Source organism: Aspergillus wentii (assembly GCF_001890725.1).
Source record: "Aspergillus wentii DTO 134E9 unplaced genomic scaffold ASPWEscaffold_2, whole genome shotgun sequence".
Taxonomy (NCBI): domain Eukaryota; kingdom Fungi; phylum Ascomycota; class Eurotiomycetes; order Eurotiales; family Aspergillaceae; genus Aspergillus; species Aspergillus wentii.
The window spans coordinates 3,097,647-3,120,985 of record NW_024467833.1 but is presented as its reverse complement, the minus strand read 5'-3'; the positions used below and the strand labels follow the sequence as shown (position 1 = coordinate 3,120,985).

At 49.0% G+C, this 23,339-nt stretch overlaps 9 protein-coding genes across 9 annotated transcripts; 6 read left to right on the top strand and 3 right to left on the bottom strand.

Moving 5' to 3' along the window:
- Window positions 1–2,019: 2,019 nt before the first annotated feature.
- On the top strand, window positions 2,020–5,386 carry ASPWEDRAFT_128423 (putative eukaryotic translation initiation factor eIF-2C4; the record flags this gene model as incomplete). Its single annotated transcript, XM_040829238.1, has 6 exons — window positions 2,020–2,223; window positions 2,320–2,432; window positions 2,485–2,675; window positions 2,727–2,875; window positions 2,934–4,770; window positions 4,823–5,386. 6 exons carry the CDS (start codon window positions 2,020–2,022, stop codon window positions 5,017–5,019), a joined length of 2,691 nt encoding a protein of 896 aa, XP_040692914.1. The 3' UTR covers window positions 5,020–5,386.
- Window positions 5,387–6,443: 1,057 nt separating this feature from the next.
- On the bottom strand, window positions 6,444–10,116 carry ASPWEDRAFT_49272 (SAGA histone acetyltransferase complex subunit SPT7; the record flags this gene model as incomplete). The annotated part of the gene is made up of 4 exons (XM_040837247.1): window positions 6,444–7,044; window positions 7,094–7,782; window positions 7,833–8,968; window positions 9,027–10,116. The coding sequence occupies 4 exons, from the start codon at window positions 10,114–10,116 to the stop codon at window positions 6,444–6,446; spliced, it is 3,516 nt and encodes a 1,171-aa protein (XP_040692913.1).
- A 605-nt stretch (window positions 10,117–10,721) lies between these two features.
- Window positions 10,722–11,410, top strand: ASPWEDRAFT_106129 (VanZ family protein; the record flags this gene model as incomplete). Its single annotated transcript, XM_040827787.1, has 2 exons — window positions 10,722–10,746; window positions 10,824–11,410. 2 exons carry the CDS (start codon window positions 10,722–10,724, stop codon window positions 11,408–11,410), a joined length of 612 nt encoding a protein of 203 aa, XP_040692912.1.
- Window positions 11,411–12,428: 1,018 nt separating this feature from the next.
- Window positions 12,429–15,058, bottom strand: ptpB (tyrosine protein phosphatase PTP1; the record flags this gene model as incomplete). Its single annotated transcript, XM_040830396.1, has 4 exons — window positions 12,429–13,271; window positions 13,332–13,597; window positions 13,668–14,095; window positions 14,982–15,058. 4 exons carry the CDS (start codon window positions 15,056–15,058, stop codon window positions 12,429–12,431), a joined length of 1,614 nt encoding a protein of 537 aa, XP_040692911.1.
- Window positions 15,059–15,163: 105 nt separating this feature from the next.
- Window positions 15,164–15,592, top strand: ASPWEDRAFT_169091 (uncharacterized protein; the record flags this gene model as incomplete). Its single annotated transcript, XM_040830395.1, has 4 exons — window positions 15,164–15,199; window positions 15,267–15,284; window positions 15,345–15,459; window positions 15,510–15,592. The coding sequence occupies 4 exons, from the start codon at window positions 15,164–15,166 to the stop codon at window positions 15,590–15,592; spliced, it is 252 nt and encodes an 83-aa protein (XP_040692910.1).
- A 1,916-nt stretch (window positions 15,593–17,508) lies between these two features.
- Window positions 17,509–18,929, top strand: midA (putative cell wall protein). Its single transcript, XM_040834583.1, has one exon. It carries the CDS (start codon window positions 17,921–17,923, stop codon window positions 18,752–18,754), a length of 834 nt encoding a protein of 277 aa, XP_040692909.1. The 5' UTR covers window positions 17,509–17,920; the 3' UTR covers window positions 18,755–18,929.
- A 656-nt stretch (window positions 18,930–19,585) lies between these two features.
- On the top strand, window positions 19,586–20,552 carry ASPWEDRAFT_169089 (uncharacterized protein; the record flags this gene model as incomplete). Its single annotated transcript, XM_040830394.1, has 7 exons — window positions 19,586–19,753; window positions 19,823–19,858; window positions 19,926–19,979; window positions 20,032–20,060; window positions 20,115–20,145; window positions 20,196–20,253; window positions 20,302–20,552. 7 exons carry the CDS (start codon window positions 19,586–19,588, stop codon window positions 20,550–20,552), a joined length of 627 nt encoding a protein of 208 aa, XP_040692908.1.
- A 106-nt stretch (window positions 20,553–20,658) lies between these two features.
- ASPWEDRAFT_362867 (uncharacterized protein) lies at window positions 20,659–21,897 on the top strand. The gene has a single exon (XM_040834417.1). It carries the CDS (start codon window positions 20,980–20,982, stop codon window positions 21,721–21,723), a length of 744 nt encoding a protein of 247 aa, XP_040692907.1. The 5' UTR covers window positions 20,659–20,979; the 3' UTR covers window positions 21,724–21,897.
- Window positions 21,898–23,339, bottom strand: pex19 (putative peroxisomal membrane protein receptor Pex19). The gene is made up of 2 exons (XM_040834419.1): window positions 22,977–23,339; window positions 21,898–22,925 (listed from the first exon to the last, which is right to left on the bottom strand). The coding sequence occupies exons 1-2, from the start codon at window positions 23,188–23,190 to the stop codon at window positions 22,072–22,074; spliced, it is 1,068 nt and encodes a 355-aa protein (XP_040692906.1). The 5' UTR covers window positions 23,191–23,339; the 3' UTR covers window positions 21,898–22,071.

Sequence of the window (23,339 nt, the reverse complement as noted above, 5' to 3'; positions counted from 1 at the left end):
TATTCTGCTTGTACACTAGATAAGTAAGACGATGGCAATAAGTAAAGAAAAGTATACGATGTCATTCGATATCCAATGATTGTAAAGCTGTCAATAAATGAGGCCTTGAGGGGACTGTATACAGGTTTCAATGATCGCTCCAATCCTATTGTTCTATTCAAGTACTATTGACAACAGTATATCTACAATACCTCATTCAGAATACCTCACTTCCGGACAACACAGCCAGGTGAACTGAGTCCAATCCCGCTCCAATTAACTCTTTCGTCTCTCTCTCTCTCTTTCTCCCATCTTTTGGTTGCCGTGCCATCCATCACTCTCGGCGACAGGGCTCCAGCGCAACCTCACGACTAATCAGGAGCAATTTTCCCTCAGTTTTGTGATTTTGAAGGATTTCTCCATCGTGGGTTTCTGATTTCTCTCATATAGGGCAAGGCAGTCTGTTTGGCTTCAGTAACACTGACTCTTTCTCTCACCTCACCTCACCTTTCATATCCCTCATCTCACCTCTCACCTCTCATCTCTCATATCCCATATCTCTTCGCCCTCACCTCTCTCCTCTCTCCTCACCTTCCTCATCTCAGGCCTCATCTCTCATCTCTCGGTCTGGACCCGGGATCCCTCCTCCTCTCTCGTCTATTTAAACCTCCTCCTCCTCCCTCCTCCTCTTCCTTCTTCCTTCCTCATCCTCCTCCGCCATCCCCTCCTCCATCTTCCTCCTTCCTTTTCATCTTTCGAACACCCTTTCCACCTTTCGAACACCTTCTTCCTTGTGCCCTCCTGCCTTCCTTCCCTTCTCCTCTTTGCTCCACCATCATCATATCCACCTCCAGCCTCCCTGCTGGCAATCTTGCCAAATCCTCCCGTCGTGTCCCCTCCCCTCCTCTTTGCTAAGACAGCAACATCATCTCCTACCCGACTCGAACACCATATCAGCATCCAAGATATTGGGCTGGTTCCTCTTACTCCCTCTTTTGAACCCTCGAGTCCATTCCTCGAAATCCAAAATCCGAACGGTGCCTCTAGGGTACTCGTCTTGCAAGACAAAAAGGTAAGTCCCCCGCCTGAGCAGCCTTGTCCTCCCTGCCATCATCTTCCTTGTAACATTCGGGAACTGCTTCGGGCATTTGCGAATTCGGAGCAACCGGGTGAACGGCATCGTCGTCTGAAATGGTCCTGTTTTGTCCTCGCTGCATCAGTCGTGCTTCTCCAAGTCCTGGGCTTGCGTGACTTACATTGCTGGCTTTTATTGTTTTTTGTTTTGCTTCATAGCTATCGATCGGAATCTCGTCCTGATTTTGAACAAGTTTAACAGAACACAATTGCCAGGAAACTCGCCTTCTCTAAGAAAGTGTCTCAAAATGTCTGTCATGATGGGCGACCCGGCTTTGGAAAAGCCCAGGATTACCGACATGTGTCGGAATATCGACTTGCCCATGGGGGCATACAATATTAACAATTTGGTAAGTCAATTTGCTTTGGAGAATTTGATGGAGCGATGCTATCTTCCGTCGTCGTTTGATCGCTGCAAGCCATGCAGCCCGTCACTGCATCATGAGATTCAACAACCCTCGTCCATTGCCCCTTTCCCTTCTCCCACCATCACTCTGTTGTACTAACTCTTGTTTGCGAATCCTTTTTTTTTTTTTTCAATTGCGCCCATGACTTCCCATCCTGCCTCTGATTCCCATGCCCATTCACATTTGCTGTTGTCCAAGCGGCATATGCATACAATCGCTGCGATTCACCGGCTACAGACTTCAATCGATGTAGGAAGCCGACATTCATCTCTTTGTCTCACTGCCACCATCATCGCAGTCAGTATTCACATAATGCTTCCTTCTATCCAGATTTCCATTTATTTAAACCCCTTCCTCATCCCATCTTCCTTCCTTCCTCTCTTCTTCTCTATCATCACTCCATCATTCTCAATACCCGATCCCCCATTGCTATCCTTCCATTTTCCAATTGCTCTTCTGTTTTTCACATCGTTACCTTGTCTCAACGTTCATCGTCATCATGGAAAACCTTGAACAAATCAACAAGCTTGATGGCGGTCTTCGCCACCTTCGACTTCGTGATGCTGACGAATTGGTCAAGTATGCAATCCCTAGCGAAACTGTTCCTCGCCCCGGCTTCAACACTACCGGAAAAGAAATCGAAGTCAATGTGAACGCCTTTTCCATTTTGAAGTTCCCCAGTCGAACCGTTCATCAGTACGATGTGAGTGCCCCCTTATCTATCTAAGACTAACTGGCTACCATTGTCAATTTTTCATCAGTTTGGTCCACCTTCTTATGATACTAATACATGGTACAGGTCCACATCGGAAACGGTGTCGAAAAGAATGCCGTCATCAAGAAGGTTTGGGCGTCCAGCGCTAGAAAGGCTGCTCTGAAGCAGATCATTTTTGATGGCTCCAAGCTGGCTTGGTGTGTACTGTTATTCTGTCCTATTTTGATAATCGGCTAATCAACGATACAGGTCCATGAACGAATACCCGAATGGTCTGAACGTCATGGTCGACCTGGATGCAGAGCAGGGCCGCACCAGTGGCAGAGCTTCCAACACTTTTCGCCTTGTGGTTAGAAAGACCCGGACTGTCAACCTGGCTGTCCTCAATTCCTGGCTTCGCGGCCAAACTTCTATGCAGGAGTCGGTCTTGGAGGCTCTCAGTAAGTGATACTGTTATGGAAAACTTGCCGGTCCATTGTTAACAAACACAGACTTCCTTGATCACGTCCTTCGCGAATACCCAAGCGGTAAATTCCTTGCGCTTCGGAGATCTTTTTTCGATCCGGAGGGAGAGAACAAAGACCTGGGCAATGGTGTTCTTGCCTTCAAGGGCGTTTACCAGGCCATTCGTCCTGCTATAGTAAGCTTCCTGTTTCTATCTACACTATCTTGCTGAACACTGCTGACCTTTATTTTAGGGCCGTGGTCTTGTTGTCAATGTCGATGTATCAAACACCTGCTTCTGGGCCCGCACCTCCTTTATGGGGGCTGCTATGGCGATTCTCGACTGCCGTGACCACCAGCATCTTATGCACCTTTTGAAGCCCATCCCCGATGGCCACGGTGGAACTACCGAGTCCACCTCCTTTTATGAAGTTCATCGTCGCTTGAGGAAGCTTGGTGTTCAACCCCACTACCGGGGTTGTCCTGTTCTCGGAACTGACTTCATTGTCAAGGGCTTGATTAATGGCAATGCCCGCGTTTATACCATTGAAATCAAGGATAAGGCCACTGGCAAAACGGAGAAGATCAGTGTTGAGACCTACTTCAAGAGGAAGTACAATCTTACTCTTACCTACTGGGAGCTCCCCATGGTCGAGATGACAAAGAAAGGCGTTGTCTACCCGATGGAAGTTCTGACCATCCATGGACTTCACAAGTACCCATGGAAGCTCAACGAATACCAGACCTCTGCTATGATCAAGTATGCAGCTTCTCGTCCTGCAGATCGCCTCAATTCGATTCACAAGTCGAAGAAAATGCTGGATCACGACAATGATCCTATTCTCAAGAGCTTCGGTCTTCAGATCGACAATAACATGATTCGAACCAAGGCTCGCCTCCTTCCAAACCCGGAAATTCAGTTTGGCGGTAATGCACGCACTAATCCTGGTACCAACGGCCGCTGGGATCTTCGCGGAAAGAAGTTCTACCAGCCCAACAAGAAGCCGCTTGAGTCCTGGGGTGTCGGTTATTTCCCAGGCAAGCGCAACTCCGTCAATCGTACCCAAGTTGAGAGCTTTTGCGATAGCTTCATGAAGGGTTATGCTGGACATGGCGGCAATGTTGCGAAGCGGCCCCTTATCGTTGAACTCAAGGAGGATGTTGGTGACGCAGTCAAACGGCTGTACAACTCGACCGGGGTCAAGTTCCAGAAGGATCCCCAGATTCTTCTGTTCATCGTTCCAGACAAGAACTCGTTCACTTACTTGCGAATCAAGAAGTCGTGCGATTGCCGATGGGGTGTTCCGTCTCAAGTCATGCAGGCTGGCCATGTTGTCAAGAACAATCCCCAGTACATTTCGAACGTCCTCATGAAGGTCAACGCAAAGCTTGGCGGTACTACTGCTCGCGCTGTTCCCAAGGTATCCCAGGCACAGCTTAGGCCACGCTCAATGATAATTGGTGCGGACGTGACTCACGCGACTCTTGGTGTCTGGTCACCATCTATGGCGGCAATGTCTGTCTGTATGGACTCGTTTGGTGGACGTTACTGGGGCGCTTGTGAGGCAAATGGAGACCGCATCGAAATAATTGCCCGTGCCAACATTGAGATCATGCTAACTCCTTTGGTCCGCGAATGGATGTCGACTGTTGGAGAAGGCCGTGCTCCTGATCATGTTTACTACTTCCGCGATGGTGTTTCTACCGGCCAGTTCGAACAAGTCCTCCAGCAGGAAGTTTTTGATATGAAGTCCATCTTCATGAAGCTTACCCAAGATCAGTGGAAGGGCAAGTTTACGGTTGTTATCGCAAACAAGCGTCACCACCTTCGCGCCTTTCCTAAACCTGGTGACCGCAACTCTGCGGACCGCAATGGAAACCCTCTCCCGGGTACGCTCATCGAGAAGGATGTAACCAGCCCCCATGACTGGGACTTCCTTCTCTATTCGCACATTGCTCTTCAAGGCACCTCTCGCCCGGTGCATTATCATGTTATCCTCGACCAGATCAAGCACCAGCCGCATGAGCTGGAGAACATGATCTATGATCACTGTTACCAGTATATGCGCTCGACTACTTCTGTCTCGTTGTGTATGCAACCTCCTACCATCCAAACTTTGAATATTACTAACATATAATATAGTCCCGGCAGTTTACTACGCCCACTTGGCGGCTGCCCGTGCTCGTCACCATGAAGACGTGCCCGCCAGTTCCGGCCCTCAGAGCGGTCCAGAGGTCAAATTGACCAACCCCAAGCCCAAGAACCGCCCCGTCGACCCGAGACTTTTGCCTATCCACGGAACCTCGAACAGACTTCCTTTCGGCATGTGGTTCATCTAGGTGGGACCAGCTTGACTGTACCTTCAGATGTCTTACGACTCTTTCCTGGCCATGTCTGGCACATTGGTCGGCAGCCTTGGTTTCTTTTCTTTTCTTTTCTTGATTTTTGCTCTTCTTGATTTTCCCACTCTCATCTCTTCCACTGAACAAAAACCATTAAAAAAAAAATCAATCATTTTGTTTCTTTTCTAACTCCAAGTTCACCTGGTTTGGAATGTTTCGGGTCTGCGATAGCTCAATTGATTGGGACCGACTGGATTCTCACGAGACTAATTAGACCCTAACGATGGCTGTTGCGGACTAGAATATCCAATTGTGAGTGACTTGGGGGGCAGTTATTTAGCTAGCAATTTCAACAAAATTCGTTCCAAATTACCTCCAGAGTAGTATGTTCTTGTCTTGTAAGACTGCGTAAAGATATAAATTGTCATGACAAAAAGGGCCGAAAATGTAGCTCTCGACATCGGTGTAAAATACGCGCCTAAACATGAAGGATATCTCCTCAGCTTGATACCATAAATAGGAAAACGACTACATTGTAACTACTAGTTGTTGGGCGGACTTTTACGGATCCACGATGTTGTTCTCTTAGGGCTTTGAAGTTGCGGGGCATTGCGACTACGAGGACAGAAGGCAACGAAATAGAATACGGGATTTTTGAAACGGCTCTTCTTTTATTAGTCGAGTCGCTGGGGTAGTCAATCATAGACATGATATCCTATGTGTGTAGAACGACAACCAAAACTACAACGTCCAAAGGGAGATATATGTCGAATAATATACAACATGGAAGAGAAAACAACAAGAACAGACCGAGAGATAAGGCACAGATTCAATGAATAGCAGCAATCAGACAAGGAAATAGTAGACAGCGTGTACTTTCTCTCGACGAAATGGTATCAACCACAGACTAAATGGGAAAGGAACACCGGTGATCGATGGAAGGATGAACCGGGACGTGAGAGGGAAAGGGCAACCAGCACGATATGAGGGTCCCAAGATCTGGAAGGAAGCAGGACCAGCTGTGATGAGGCTTGAATATGGAAGGAATATGGAACAAATCGGGGTTTTTTTTTACCATAATTTCCAAATCTGTAATACTACTTTGTATTAGTGCTTTTTTGGCATGTCAGATAGAAAGGCATCTTGCTATCTAAAAGTGGTAGGGGTTGCAAAAACAAGATCTCAAATCAAACGTGTTGTAATATCCCATTGGGATCTAGACTAGAAAAACATGGCAAAAATAGTTAACGGTAAGAAAAGGGTAAAAAAGAAGGTAAAAAAAAAGAAGAAGAAGAAGAAGAAGAAGAAGGCCAAGAAGGAAGAAATAAAAAAAAAAGGGCTAAAGTACACAAAACCCTTCGAGGCCAATTCGATGAGTTTATTCCTCCCACAGAAACAGCAATCACTGCCGGAATCGTACATCATGACGCATCGCCCAGAGTCCCGTTTGTCATGGGCGCAGCGCCTTCGTTTGTTTTGTTTTGGTCAGCGTTGGAAGCGCTGGTAGGGGCGGTGCTGTCAGCTCCGCTCTTTCCACTGCTCATTTCAGTAGTTGAAACTGCAGAGCCTTCGTCTGCGTTGGTATCATTGGCCTTGAGGTTCGTCAACGCCGGATTTTCCATTGGCTTTGTATCCATGGACTCTTCTCCTTCAGCAGCTGATCCGGGAACTCCCATTGAGACTCCACTGTTCTTTTTGACTTTCTTTTTGCTAGGCTCTGATGGTCCAGATTTGCCCGGCTGTCCAGGCGCTCCAGATGGGGGTGGCCGTTTTTGTGGACTCGTGGTTGAGCCAAGACCAGCTGGAGGTGCTATCTTGCCAGATGCTGGAAGGCGCGGCCGGGTAGCCGTTGGCCTCTGCTTCGGTGGCAATTCAAGATCTTCAACCAAAGGCTCGTTGTTGTTGCTCTGTAATTTTTGGTTGAAGAACCCTTGCATCAACCCAATCTGCGATGACACTGTATCTACTGATATACGGGGGTATGCAGAGGGTTGAGTAAAGAGGGTAACGGTTGGGGAAGCACTGAAAATAATTAGCACAATGTCCTCTTCCGATGCACGGGGTAACATACCTTGTATTCTGGGCATTAGAGGGATTAAGCAACCGGTTCTGAAGGAGGTGGAGTGGGACGCTGAGCGTAGCGAGACCAAACTCCTTATCCAAGCCCAATTCCTTGAAACCAAAGAAATCTTCATCAATATCCTCAGCAAAGTCACCACCAACGAATTGCTCGCTTCCATCCGCAAAGGCGTTGGAGCCATCTTCACCAGCATCCGCAAGGGCAGGCCGAAGAAGTTCAGCAAGAAGAGATTTCAGGCGATCGTGTACAGTTGCAAGCTTCGTTCCAAGTCTATCTACATCATCCTTGATGTATGACTCAAGAGATTCAATGTCCGTACCAACAGAGGAGAGAGTATGTAGAACCATCTCCGGCTCCGTGTACGCTCGCTTCCATTGCGATTTTGACGACATGTTATCCGGCGAGTCAGTGGTTGGGGCTTTGGGAGTTTCCATGTAGGACTTCAAAGTTTCACCGATCTTTTGAAAGAAGTCTGAGGCAATATCGGTGACAGAATCAAGTGCTGACGGCTGGTACTCTTCGAACCCAGCATGATAAAAGATCTTGGCAACTGACCGCTGCATGGCAGCTTTACAGACCCAAGGGGAAACCACGGGTCCTCCATCATTCATAACATGGGGAGGAACATCGTGCTCCACAAATGGTTCCGGTTGATATTTCTGGAACTGGTTTTGGTACATCTAGCAGGTATTAGTTTCAACTAGGGAAAAAGGAGGGAGGAATTGCGTGCCTGTGATTGTAATTGCATCTGCTTCACGATGCCGACCTTTGAGCAGATCTTTCGGGTTTCTTGCATCTGTTGCATATTTGCATCCATCTTCCGGGAAAGTTTACTGTCTGCTTGGGTGAATGAACCCTTGGGAAGAATTCTCAGGAATTCTTCCGAGGCATCGACAACGTTGCCATCGGGATCTTCTCTCCAAAGGATTTGTTCGGGGAGATCAGGGACACCAGACATAACATCATAGTAGTCGGGTATTACTTTATCTTCCTCTTCCTCTATGCCCTCAGCAAGAGTTTCACCCGCGGCGTCCGGCCCCATTGCTTGTGAGGTCGATTCCCGGGCCTTCTCGATGTCTGCATTGAGTTTCTGGTTCCTCAACCATCTTCTCATACCGGCCTTTGTCCTAAGCAAAGCCGGCTCATCAGAGTTCAGCTTGTCACCTTTGAGGAGACGGTGTCTCTCTGCTGCGATAACGGCTCGATCTTTCTTGGTGACTTGCTTCCAGACTTTGTATTCAGGATCTTCAACTTCAGTACCAGCTGCAGATAAAGCGCTAAGTGCGTTGCTCGATGACATCATTCCATCAATCTCCATAGAGTCGCCATGGCTTCCAGGTAAACCAGACCCAGTTCCTAGAGGGTCAGATGGGGTTGGGATCCCAGGAGGTGGTGTCGCGAACCCATTCTGGGTTCCTTCCATTGCAACATCAGAGTCAGAACGTACGGGAGCAGATGGTTGAGAGGCTGGAGCACCAGGGGGCTCGGACCCGCTGGGAGTATTCCGAACGGGGGCCGTTCCCTTCTTAGATGATTTGCCTGGTGCTTTTCTGCCTCTTGAGGACATAATGGGTTCGTCATCGCTCTCTTCCGCACCATCAAGCTCCGCCATCTGGAGTCTCCTTTCTTCTGCCTCAACTTCGGCGCGGTCTCTGATGACAATTTCTGGAATGAGAGGAACAAGTTTTTCCGTTTCTTTCTTCATGTACAAGGCATGTTTCCGTAAAAAGTGTTCCGGGTTTGTGTTATACTTGAGACAGTTTGACCAGATCAGGATGAGATCATCAACAAAGTCCTGCTTTGACCTATATTGCAAAGCCTTGAGTTTCTTGGTCATCGTCCCCAGATCCATTGGGTGCTTGATAACTATTGGTGGTCAGCATAGCTCGGAGACGACTTGGCCGTAGCAAGGCGAAGTTCTTACTTGTGTAATAATCTGGTGCATCGCGCTTGTTGACGCGAGTCAAAAATGCGGTCGAATGTTCCGTCATGGCTTTCAGCTCACTAAGGACTTTCTCTGCTGCTTCGTAAAGCTCTTCTTGACCGACCTTGTCCTCACTGGCCCACTTGCTCCGATTCTTGCGAACCTCGCTCATCAAGCTTCGAAGCTCGGCGTCAGAGGCTTGCACCATTGTCCGCTTCATATCGATTCTAGCGATCAGGTTCTTCAAGGTCAGACTTGAAGCGCCGAGGTTCGCGCTGCTCAGTGAGCCGTAGCCATCAGAGCCCGAAGTCGCATTGTTGCTGCCACCGTTGGGCTGTCCTGACATCTCGGCTTCCACTTGTCGTTCGGACTCCTCTAGCCGTTGCTGGTCCAACATGGCATCTCTATCATTTTCAAGCGTGTAGAAGATTGTATGGAAGCTTCGCTTGGCGGCCTCCTCAGTTGCTTTCTTATCTTCCTCCAGCTTCTTCCGAATATCCTCGAGGGTTTCTTTCTTTACTTCCTTGGAGCTATCAGTAGGTGCGACGCTGGGGCGATGACTCGGCGAGGGGATGCCACTGGGGTCCTGGGAAGACATCAAAGGCTTGGCCTTGACAGGCGATGGAGCCAAATCAGCAGCCTCTGCATCATCATCATCTTCATCTTCGTCGTAGTCATCATAGTCATCGTCATCCAACTTTCTGGCGGGCTTCTTCGGGGGTACTGGAAGCGGCGCCGGCTGATCGGCGCGTGCATCTTGGGTCTCCGACTCGCCAGCATCCGCGACAGCAGTACTGGTAGGTGTTTCGGCGGCCGGGTCTTTGGAGAATAGATAATTTATTTTCGCCTCACTGCATTTATACAGATCCCGAAACATGGCAATGCGCGGGTCCTCCTCCGCGGCGGTATCAGCCTCCGATATCAAATTGCCCGCGTGAGGCCCGTCGGCACCGACAGAGGCGCGCATCTGGGGTGTCTTGGGACCGGAAAAAGATTTCGAGTAGCCATTGACGGACCGCAGGTCATTAGGATCATCGGGAGGCCGCAGATGACCTGGGGGCAGCCAGGCGTGGTGGTGACCGAGCGACATGCTCGCTCCAAAACCCCGGTTCTGGGGCGGGCGAGGGGGCTCGTTTCTCCACGGTCGGGATCAGGTCCGGAGGGGGCACCACGGGGTATTTTGAGAGGCGGAAAAAGGCATAGAGATAAACTTGGGGGTGCAGGGAAGAGCAGGAAGATGTTTCCCGGCCCAAAAACGATGGCGCAGGCGGGTGGTTTGATGGCAAAGAAAAGCGCTTCTGTAGGAGGTTCTTTGCGCGAATGGACGAGGTGAGGTCGAGCGTGACGGCGGAGCGGCCGCCGCAGTTCAGACCAACCGCGCAGTTTCAATGAATGGGAAGATGGGGATTATTGAGGCAGTGTTGGTGGATGGAATCATGCTGGTGCTTATTGTGGGCAATGCAGGGCTCTTCTTTATGGGCTATTGATTCTGATTGTCCTATTCTTTCTTACCACGACCACAATAGCGTGAAGAATATCTCTCCCTTATTTCTTTCACAGCACCTGCTCGCTGCTGCACATGACGCACCCGGCAAGCAGTGACCACCACTACAACATCATACACCCGAGATCAGATCTACAGCCAGCAGCTCTCCAGACACCTGTTCACCTTCATCCCATCACATTCCTACCACAATGCGGATCCGCTACCCATTTGCGGGTGAGTTTTCTATTTCATCTATTATTTTTCATTGTTTTTAAAATATATTTTTTTCTCCCTCGACTAACCATCCATAGGCGCCTTTGTCTTCCTCATCATTCTTGCAGCTTACGTCGGCCTCCTCCCACACAGTACCGCCTCTGCGATCCCAGAAAAACTCCAGCCAAATGACAAATTCCTCCATCTCGTAACCTTCTTCTTCCTCTCTATCGCTTTCTACTGGATCCCGGATACCTCCCGTCGACGCACGCTACAATTGAGTTTAATCGTGTGCACACTCGCGCTGGGCGTTGGATCCGAGATCATCCAAGCCCTCCTCCCCAACGGCCGCGACTTTGATGCCTTTGACGTCCTCGCCAATGTTGTCGGGAGTCTAGGGGCCATCGGCCTGTGTGGCTGGTACCATCGGCGGATGCTCGAACGGCGGCGCAAGGCCCGATTCGGAGCATTGGGAGATGACCCGGAAGATGTCGAGCTTGGAGATAGGTCCGGATTGACCAGAGAAGACGAGCATGAGGATGGTGGACTTGGGCCGCAGGAATCCGGCGTCATGTCATTAGAACAGGAGGTGGATAATTGGGATGAGAACGCCGTTGACAACTGGGATACGGAAGATGTCGCCGATGAAGGCCAGAAGTCCGATGGGAAGAAGCGCGGAGATTGATTCCAAGCTTCCTCAGATATCCACCCTTCTGGGGGAAGCAAAAAAAAAAAAAGAAAAGGAAAGAAACAAAAGCATCAGAGATGACATACGCCTTCTCTTACTCGACGACCTCCACCTCCACCTCGCCCGATTGATTCTCACAATTTATTCGCATATTTTGCTTCTTCATATTATGCCTCTCATGTCCCACATTTGGCCTGATTCTCCTCTTACTTACCTCGTCATTGTTCTTCACTTTCTATCCGACCGTGATGACTTACCCCCTCTCGCAAGACACGCTCCTTTATGATCTTAGCATGGTTCACGTTCTCAACTCTCTCGAGCTTAACATTATATAATGTGTACGTCCGATCTTTCACCATATTTGTGTACTAGAGCCCAGTTCCTGGGCTACTGTCAATGGTTTCCTGCCCTGCCTTGTAAATAGGAGAATATATAAAATAAAAACTTTCACATCTCGAGATGAGGATCCGCGAAACTTTTACTACGTATAGTAAATCAAGTTCATGGTGCTTTGAATCAAAATACATGAATGATGGATATCTGTCATTGATTCATCACGACCAACTCTCAAGACTTGCTAATTTACACCAATTCTAATGTCAGGGCATCCATGAGGGAATTGAATCACAAGACAGTTCAAAATCATTTCCTCAAACTTCGAGGATTAAAAGTTGAAGTCGAAAATTGACAAACTTCAACAGGTGGAAGAATATTATGAAATATGAATAATAAACAGGGTCAAGAAAGAAGTGACAATTAAGATGATATGTTGAAACATGATATGCCATGCAGTGGTGCAAAAAAGCTCATCAGAAATGTAAAAGCAAATGCAAGAACTCATTGCCAGTCATAAAAAATAAAAATGCATGCATCAGTGACGTTCAAGAGATAAATTTATGGACGGACAAATCCAATGCTGCTGCAAGCAAGTCAAGGAAGTCCAGTCCCCAGCAGCACATATAATAATATAATAAAGGTATTGTTGTTGCCCTCCAAATATATCTCAAGCAACGCTTTACTCATTGTCGGAGACCTCTGGAGTGCCAGACCAGCTCCTTGTTGGTGTCGCACGATCAGTGGCAGCCTCCAGTTCGGGCTTTGAGGAAGGTAAATAGTCCGAGTCGTTGGACAACTTGGCCATTTTGGCAGACCTCTCATCCGACCTCCTTCCGCCGTAACTGGTGACTCTGCCAAGCTTCATATCGACCTGTTCGCGTAAAACTTCGTATATGAACTGCAGTTGCATCTCATTATACACCATCATCATTCTCTGTTCACGCATCTGGTTGACCGTCTCGAAAATCGGATCAATATCTGTGTCGGTGACCTCCAGCAATTGTCCTGATTCTAGCTCTTTCAAAAGGTGATCAAGAGCAATAAATGTTCCAGTGCGACCAACACCGGCACTACAGTGCACGATGCGAGGGTTATCAGGTGCACATTTGGAACCCGACTGCTTGATCAATTGGAGAAGAGCTTCGCGGTCCTCCCCTTCGGGCTTGGAATAATCTGCCCATCCCGCGAAAAGATAGTGCCAAACAATCTTCGATTGAGATCCCAAGGTAAGCTGAAGTTTTCGTACTTCAGAGCGAGACATTTCATCCCAGACTGTTTCCAAAAGGATGACGTCGCCCAGAATGGTGTCGCTGATTTTCCCATGGCTATCATCATCCACAAACAGGTCGTCCTCGTCCACTTCAAGGATCATTGACGGGTTCTCGGCATCAAGAGGAAAATATTGCCCACACTTCTCCCGCCCAGACTCGAAGGTTTGCGTGAGCATGACAATGACGGCCACGTCATGACTTTCGTGGAACACCATATGCCAAAAGTGAGCGAGATGCCCCATTTTAGGTCCCTTTTTGAGAACACAGTGTTAGAACCACACTCCAGGTAAAGGATGAACACTGGTACTAACCTGTGTTGCAATGTATCTCCTTTCTTCTTGGGTCACAGAGTCCCTCAATATGATTGGAGAGGCATTGATAAAATCACACTCGCCTTCAGGCACCCGTAGATGGATCCGATAATTGGCCCACGCCTGCACATTGAGATATCGGTTTCTTGCCTTGACCTCCGGGTCATTTTCCAAAGCCCAGCGGTGGGAGGGGTCATCGTTGTGTATGCTCTCCGCAAAACGTGCTCTCTGCATCCATTCGAGCTCTTCGAATTTTTGATGAATTTCTGTGTGGGAGACGATTGTTAGTCGACCAGTTACAGCAGCAGATGGATTTATGCCCAAGCGCCAACTTACCTAGAACCGGTATAGACAGAAACGGTGGAAGATGTTCACTATCCTCACCCAACCCATAGTGATCCTGATCGGGTCCATCGATAACCTCGAACCCCTCATCTGTATCCTCGGGGAAGCCACGCTTGGTGGCCTGGACGTTTGTATCGATTTTGATGGTGGGATGTGCCATCTTGGCCGCAGCGATCCTATGGAAGGCCCTAACCTTGCCCAGGACGCCGCGGGCCTTTCTGGAGACCCGCTTTCCAGTCGATGCAAGCTTGCGCGGTCCGGTGCGAAGACTGAGAGTGTCGGGAGATGGAGAACGAGAGGAGGGAGCGGTAATGATTGCCCTCTGGACGCCGTCGGATGGATCGTCAGCTATGCCGCTGCCGCGGGGGGGTTGTGGCAGGGATATCTGTAGCGCGGACAGATCGGGACAGCTGTGGAAGCTGCCCCTCGGTGAGAGACGCTTGGCCAAAGTTTTAGAGTCCACGATGTCGAATCGCCGGTGGATCGCGTCAATCGTGAAGAGCGAAAATCGGGGCCCTGACGTATGAAGGCCACGAAAAGCGCAACGTGATCGAGAAGTAAAGAGGGAGGGTTCGTTAAAAGTATGAGCGAGTATCCCGCATAAAACCCCCCGGGAAGGCGTGAATGGCGTCACTGGGGGCGGTTTAAAGATAGGTAGGAGGGTGGAAAGAAAGGAATAGAAATAAATAGTACACAGAATAATAAGAAACAAGTAAGAATAGTAACAATACCCCTCTTCGAGTCTTGATGACTCTGCCTGAAAATCAAAAATCAAAAATTGTCTCCCCGCACCTCGAACGAGTTCGGACGTGGCCAGCAAGTCCGGCAGAATTAGATACCAAATTAGAGGCGACTATTCAGGCTGCAGGGACGAAAAAAGAGTGGAGGGAAAAAAAAGAAAAAAGAAAATAAGAAGACGATTGAAGCCGGTGAGATTATAAAAGGAGGTATGATAATAATAATAATATAGCAATATTATAAGAAGAATAATGATAAAACCGTAGCCGTCACGACGGTCGCGTCGATTGAGAAAACGAGAAGCGTGATGTAATTAGACGCAGGGATCTATAACAAAGTTACTGGGCCTTGAAGGAGCGATTTAAAAAAGGAAAAAAGTAACAGAAATTGGGTAGAATAGGGAGAGAAAAGGAATGGAAGCAGCGTGGCAGCGCTAGAAGAACTAACACCTCCCTACTAATAAAAATCCCCTTGATCCAAGGGAAAAATGATCATCGTGATTAGTTTTGTTCGAAAGAGAGCTGGTTGCGATGAGGTTGGCGGGCGCCGGCAATCTTCCCTTCTGACTGGTGGAGAGGCGGCGGTTTGCGCCACTCTCGAAGCTCGTGGGCTGCCCGGAGAGTCTCCGTCGCGTGAACATCCATCTGCATCACCGTTTTGCCTTCGTCGTCATCTCTGCCAGGACACTCTTTGCTGATAGATCTGGCGTTGGTCTTGGAGATTCTGGTCGATGCTGACCAACCGTTACGATGGTTTTTCACTGGTTCTGGGCTCGGACCTTTGAGGTATGCCCGGGGAAATCAGCCCATCTCTTCGTACCGCGATCATTCAATAACTAACGGATTCAACTAGGTCTGGCTAACTGCCCGGGTATGCGCATTCTCGTGACTGCTGTGATTCCTACTCCGTACTGATTCGAATATACTGCAGCTGCTGGCCAGCCCAACGTTTCACAGAATGGTTGGACGAGTTCATCAAAAGGTTCAACATATAAGACATGGTGTGCCTCCCGAAGAAATGGGAGGTACCAAGTTGGACAACAATGGTATGTCGCCGGCCCATTTTTCTGGTGGTCAACTAACCCTTTGTTACCAGGTCCCGGTCTCAAACGCTTCTTCGAATACTTCCGGGAGGAGATAAAGGATCAATTCAAAGGAAAACCACCACCGAAGTTTTAGCTGGCTTTGGCCATCTTTACTTGAAAAAATTTTCGATTCGAAAAAAGCCATGATGTTTACGATACCCTCGACGCTATATTATATTCTGTCCTATAATCTTTGGTGGATGTTCTTGGACCGACCAACAAAGAGCTGCATTCTTCGGTATCTGATGTTTTATCCGGGGATATAGCTATGATACTCTTTGTCTAAATGGTCAGGCAACCTGGCAGGACTCCTAGCTGGGCATTTTCTGTCATTCGCACTTTCTAGGGAGCAGCTTGACGATCTTGTCAATATTATTTATTATGATCACTACATATCAATTGATCTGTTTGAATACCCCACCTCACAAGCGTTTATGATCAACCACGAGTGAAAGCTGCTTAGTAGTTCGCAAGTCGACAAATGAATCATGGCTGATTAATTCTGTCAGACGTAATACATCAGCATGCTGAAACAGCCTTGACACCGCTTATTTCTCTTAGCATTCAGGATCAAAGTTGAAACAGGGGCACAGTTGACGTCGGGTAGCGAAGTTCAAGATAATTGAATAGCATCACTTTGGTCACTTGGTCTGAATTAAACAAACACAATAAAGCATGGTGATTCGACATGGCAAATGTCGATCAAGAAGTTAATTACTACTTGTAATTGATGCCCTGCCCCTAAGGCAAACTGTAAACAAAAACGCACCAATGACTCATGAGATTGCTGGCTATGATTTCCCGTGAAGTACAAGTGTACAGGATGAAAGCGAAGATCTGTAGGTACAGAGAAATCAAGGCACACAAAGCCAATCGCGCCCATCAGATGGTCTAGAGTCCTCTGGGTCGACGATTGTTGTTGGAAGACTGATCTAGAATCCCACCGACAATCGCCGATCGTCATCGCATCTGATCACACAGAGCAAACGAACAGGCTGTTCTGCACTGCTGGCACGGAACCAACGAATGACACGAGGGCAAATCCAATGTAATCAGATTCTGACTGTAAGTCTCCATCCCACAATGTAGTCGAAGTGGATTGTATCATTGTGGACAAGAACAATGTGTACAAATAATGTAGCTAGGGCTGCAGGGCATTCATCCTCACGGTCGGTTGAACCGGCACAGCGGCTCCCATGGATGAATAGATCGGAGGTAAGAAAAAAAAAGAAAAATTTTACATATGATCCATCCAAGATTCGGATAATTGCCCCTTAATATTTATTGCTCCGGCCCAACTAATGTAGGGACTCTGACGCTGCCAGGCACATACATACGTACCCCTGTCGTAGTAATATTCTTCTTGTGCCTACATAATTAATTGCGCGGACTCGCCGGGGCGCTGAATTATGGGAATGTGGATGCGATGGGGCTGATTGGGTCTCATCTTCTAACATGTTTACCGTACCGTACCAACTTTTAAGACAGTTCAGCATGAAGTCAGCACCGAGGTCACCAGGTCAGGCCGCCCGTGAGATTAGTAGGGAAAAGAAGGAATTATGATATTATTATCAGTTATCTTATTATATTAATTTTCGGACCAGCTGAGACAACTCGGACAACTATCTATACTAGTATTCGGACACCGGCTGATCTGAGAGAAGATCATTTATTTTTTTCGAAGCCTTGGAGATCCGGACAGAACGGAACAAATCTGTCAAAATAGCAGCAGCCCTAATGGATTGACTGCTAGTCGCTGGGCCGAAGCAAGACTCTAATCGGTCTCGGCCAATCAACCGGCCGCCCAGCATTTCAGCGATTCATTTTCCAGTATGTGACCGGGGCCTCCTGGTTAGCCTGGTTGGTTTGTGTCTCAAACTCTGGCTGCTGACTGGTTCATGAACCTCTAGCTCCCACGCTAAGGGCCGCTAGGGCGGGTCTCCACCGATGCTGGCGCTTTGTTTCGCTGGGCCCCACTGATTTATTTCCGTAACGGTACTGTATGCCCGGCGGCTAGTTCCTTTCAACGAGTCTGTACGAAGGGAAAAAGGCGCCCCTCGCTGTTTGCTGCGGTCTGACTGTTCTTCCTTTCTCTCTCTCCTTCTGCTCTCTTTCTTGTCAGCATCATCAGTTTCACCTGCTTCCTTACACTCGCTTTCCTGCACCCCCGTGGGTTCTATTTCAAGTCATTCGTTCATCCCCCTCTCTGTCCTCCGCAGCCCTAATACTCTAATACTACTCCTCCTCCTATCTTCGATATTATCGATCAGATATATCGCCTGCTCGATTCATCTATTTTCGACCCTCGCACCATCAGTTGGCCCCTCGTTCCGTCAGATTCCGGCTCTGGAAGTCTTGTACTCTGCGGCTCAACCTTGATCAACTCCATCTTCTATCCATCTCGTCCTGACTATCATCCATCATGCGGGTCGCTTCTCTCTCGTTCCTCGTTTACTCTCTGTCACTCTTGACCGTGACTGCAGGCCAGAGTAAAGCAGTGACAGAACTCGATGCCATCACTTCTGCCGTTGCTGGTGCCACCACCGCTGCTGAAACCACCGCTGACACTGCTCCGACATCAACCTCGTCGTCTGAGTCAACTGAAAGCACCTCGTCGACCAGCAGTGCCGAGACAACAGCAGCAGAGACTACCTCTTCGGCAGAACAACCTACCACCACCTCGAGCAGTGAAGCGCCTTCGACAACCGACCAGGCAGCGACGACAACATCTTCGTCCTCGTCACCTGCAACCACCGATGGACCTTCCACCACCTCGGATCCTTCTTCTACTTCTTCCAGCAGCAGCAGTAGCAGCAGCACTACCCAACTAACCACCAGCCATACCGTCAAGACCATTACCACCATCCACACTATCAGCGGAACGCCCATTCCCACCACTCTTACCACCACTTCTGCTTCCGTCGGTGAGGTGACCAACCCCCCGGGTCTCAACAACGATTCCGGCAGTGGAAACTCTAGCGGTCTTTCGTCCTCCTCGAAGAAGACCATCGTCGGTGTCTGTGTCGGTGTTGGTGGTGCAATCGTGCTCGGTGCCGTTGCCTTGGTCTTCTGGAGAATGAACGCCAGAAAGCGCCACGCACAGGAAAACGACGAGGCTACCGACCTTATGAGTGGTACCGCTGTCGGTGCTGGTGCTCGTGAGAAGGCCCCTAGCCCTGCCTCCGGCACTCCGTTCAGAAGCACGTTGGACCAATATCACAACCCTGGGCCTGTCAACGCTGCGTCCAACTTCTAAGCTAGACATATGCTCTGGCTTACGATCTCTGTTTACCCAATGACCTATGAGGCTATGGGTAATTTCAACAGCTTGGCAGTCTTTTTGAGGATGTGAAGTCTGTACGATTATCATGCAATTGTTTATAGGCGCTTTGTGGGCGGGAAATCCTTCGGATTTTTGATTGATGTTTTTTATTTCCCCGGTGTTTTCTTTTTGTCCGCCATTTGAGAGCACCTTGTTATCTTCCCCTGCATCTTCATCTTCAGCATAGACCATCTGACACTCTTGTCGAACCACACTCCTTTCCAAATATTTCGATTGAGAATTCCTATCGTTGTTTGATATCTTGATTCCCCACACAATTTGAAGCATCTCATTTTAGCACGGGATACTTGTGAGCTTCTGCATTATCTTCTGTCTCACTGCCCTCTTCCCTTCGACCAGCCAGGATTAGCGTTCATGTGAATTGCCGATCCCAGGTTTAAAAAAAAGTTCATTTTCTTCTATATGTATGTAATTTTGACAGAAAATAATTTCAGAGACACTACCATATGAAACATCTACCCGGAGTAACTGCTACATATTACATCACCCCGAGCTCCACCTGCAAGTACTGATCGATAAACGCTCACCATGAAGAGTCGAGATACGCGGTTCTTGTAACGCCGAGTGTCGGGCTAAACAAGGGTCTTGGTGGTGACACTGGCGGGTGTTCCCCGCCCAATCTATAACTGAGGCCATCATGCCTGACCCTGTCTACTATTCTTAGTCCTCTGTTGCATATCAGAGATAATCTCTGCAAATAACCTCGTCTTCATCCTGCCATTCCGAGATAGCCACTCTTCAGAAATGAAGTCCCCACAGATGCAATCCCTATCACCATGGACAACCGTCGCTTTCTCGGCTCTCGTCCTGCAATGCGTTATCATCAACACAGCCACGGCATTTAATTTCGACCCGATGAAAGTGATCTACACGTCGGCGCCGGTGGCTAAACGAAGCAACGAAAACCTGCAGGTGGGTTTAATTTGAGTTGTCATATCTGACGTCAGTTTGGTCATATCTGACATGCTGTGATACTGATAGACGTTTACGGGGGGTTATGGAGGATCTGCGCCTGCAGTAAGTTCTAATTCCTTTGCTGGATGATATGGGGGAGCTGGTACTAAGCTTACATGTTGATGTTTAGATAACAAATACTGGGGACTCGCAGCGACCGTATGGGGTGGATGGGGATACGTTTGTATGTTCTCTGCTCTTGAATCTGTGGTGCATGGTTCATTGACTGTTTTTAGCCGGATTACGATTCTGCTGCTCAGCGGAGGTGAGTATCACTACCTTCGGATATATGAGATATGAGATAGCTAATGTACTCTAGCTGCGATAATCAATTCAATTCCTGTCAGGAAGTATGTGCCCTCGCTTCACGCGTATCAGAAACATGAATAACGGGCTTTAGATTGCCAATACGGATCAATCGGCGGGTTTCTCGCTCGAGGATTGTCAGAGTCAATCGAGTAGGGCACAAGGCATATGCTCTGTATGAATGATGCTGACTTTGATAGCCAACTGTGCCTCTGCGCAATCTTCTGCGTCAGTGACGTCCTTTTCTCCAGCCACATCGGTGGCGGATACCTCTACTTCCAGCTCCTCTACCTCCTCCTCTTCCTCTAGTACCAGTTCCAGTTCCAGCTCTACCTCTACTTCTACCTCCATGTCTACATCCACATCCAGCTCGTCCAGTACGAGCTCGGGCAATTTCGCACAGACGACAATCGCATACGATTCAGAGTTCGATTTAGTTTGTGACCTGTAGATTGACCTGCGATGATATCTGATGATCATCTGTGATCAGCGCGATAAAATGTCCCGGAATGCGGCCTTGCAGCCTCAGGAATGCAATATGACCCAATGCAGCCTAGTGCCGATTCCAAGTCGCGTGATCCCGTGTCACCACGCGATCGCCCAACACCGCGAGAAATCCCCAGCCCGCATCGCGACCGCGAGGCTGGGAATTCTCCAGTTACGTCGTTTCTGCTTTAGTCTTATAAAGAGTCTACTTCATCTGGGGAATACAGGTGCTTGTTCTCCATCTGTCCATCTTATCTCTATTTCCCCATTAATTTATCATCGTACTATCTGGTTAATTTTCCACGAAATTCAATTTATACTACTCCGTACGCGTCGACGCCACCGCATCCGCCATCCGGAACCAAGAATTGATCCAGCCCATTCCTACCACCATGTTTGCTACACTCTCTCCAGTCGCAATCCAACAACCCCTCCACGCTCGATCCCATTACGCCCCCGCTCGTTCATCACCTCTAGCTCCAACATCCACCCTCCCAATGTTCTCCCTCCCTCAGTCGGGAACTTATTTCCCATCTTTCGCGTCTCCCGCCCAGAACACCTTCCCCCAAGATAACGCCGCCACAACCACATCTTCACCATCATTATCCTCTCGCTCCAAGACCTCCCCGACCTACGCACAGCGTTACGCATCTACCGTCTCAAACCCCCTCAAGAACAACAACGTGCAGCGATCATACACCACCTCGTCGTCTCCGTTGGCGCGGGAGAAGAGACGCGAAGCCTTCCTGAACCGAGTCAAGCAGGATCGCGATAATGGCCGTTTTGAGAATCGCGGAGAGCAGCTCATGCTGATGGAGCATGTCGCGGAGCAGAAGAAGTGGGGGGAGTCAATGCGGAAAAGGGCGGATGGAATCATGAGCGGGTTTGATGAGCATTTGTTGGATGAGGAGGTTGCAGATGCAGATGCTCAGGCTTTGGATGAGTATATCTCTGAAGAACAGGCGATGGAGATGGCATTGTTTGAGAATATGCAGCGGGATCAGCCGCAGTCGATGTTCGGACAAGGTCAACAGCGGACAGATGGCTCGTCTTTCAGCGACGAAGAGTATGACGATATCTTCATGGACTTGGCCGATCCCGTCCCTCAAGACCAGAGCATGGATATGAGTGGTTGATCGGAATCGGAATCTACACATACGATATGGCATTGCATAGCAGGCGTTTTGATGGATATGGCGTTCACTTGGGCTGGTCCTTGGCAAAGCCATGTGTCCATTGGTAAATAAGGGTATCGATTGATATATGTACAGAGTGTGCCAACATGTATGGGGCATCCAGAATAGATCACCATGAAATAAACTTGAATATACCCAAAGTATAAAGAGCTATCGTAGTTAGATCCTACCGACGTTTTTGGTTTATTGCTGCGGGCACTCGGGCAGACCGCCGCCGCCATCAAAGCCTGCAAGAGGGTTTTCAAGAATCTCCTCTGGGGGGTTTCCTGCAGCTTGCATCTGAATTTGTCAGTATTGCGTGAAATTAAGAATGGAGAAACACACCTCTTGCATCCTCGCCCACACATACTCCCGACACTTGGGATCCTCATCTGAATAACCCGGCTCTTCAAACTTGGTGACCATCTGCGACACAACAAGAGCCTGTTTCTGGTACTTGGCCATCTCCTCCTCGGAGACCTTGCCCTTGTTCTTCTCCAGCCAAGGACCGAACTTGCCATGCAGTTCCTTGATGGGATCGTACAGCATCTCCTTGGTCGATAACTGCTCCATCATACCCATGAACATCTTGGTAAGGTCGCCGTCGCCGCTTTCACCGCCCGCCTCAACCGCCTTGAGGAGCTGCGCGATCATGTCGTCAGCAGAGTCATCCTGCTCCGCGGCCGCGGTGGCCTTGTCTCCGGATTCCTGCATGCGGTTCATAGTACGGTGGATGGCATCATTGAATGATTCCGGCACCGCACCGCCCTCACTACCACCAGCAGCGGAGGAACCCGGACCAGATTGTGTGGCGGCATCGGCAGCACCGCCAGCACCACCATCACCGCCGGCCATGACATCCGCAAGAAGTTCCTTGAGAAAGTCGCCCGGGGGGATCCCACTCTCCTCGAGGTGCTTGGTGAATGCATCTGCGCCTTGGTTGATGGTATCCTCGAAACCCTCTTGATCTTTGGTTCCGAGTTCCGGGGCAGAACCTGCGCCAGCGCCGCCCATCATGCTAGCCATGTCTTGCTCGAGTTGCTTCATGAAGGCATCCTCGTCGAAATCCTCGGGCATGTCGGCAGATTGCGGTTGCTGTTGGGGCTGTTCTTGTTGACTGGGTGTTGCGGAGGGTTTGGGTTTGGAGAAGTCATCCAGGACATCTTGTGTGTGTTAGTTTGGTCATGTATGTAGTCGATTGGATAGTGACTTACCGTCCAACTCATCAAAATCAGAGTCCTCATCCTCGTCATCATCGGCTTCGTTTCTATTTTGTTGCTTCTGTTCGACAGGCGCGGGTGTTGTCGTCGAGCCATCCCCGCTATCTTTAACAGCACTGACATTCTCCTGGCCGCTGCTCACGGGTGGCACAGTTGTGTCATCGTGCTTGATGTCGCCCGCTTGGCCGGGCGACGCGGAGTTCACCATGATTCCAAACTAGTAAAGAGAACGAATTCACAGGAGTAGGAGGTGGATGGGGGTGCGTGTTGAGGAAAGGCTTGGTCTGCGTGGGCGAGGAGTCTGATGTGTGGTTCGTTTCTGCATGTGAAGAATGGATCGGTGGGATTCTCATTTGG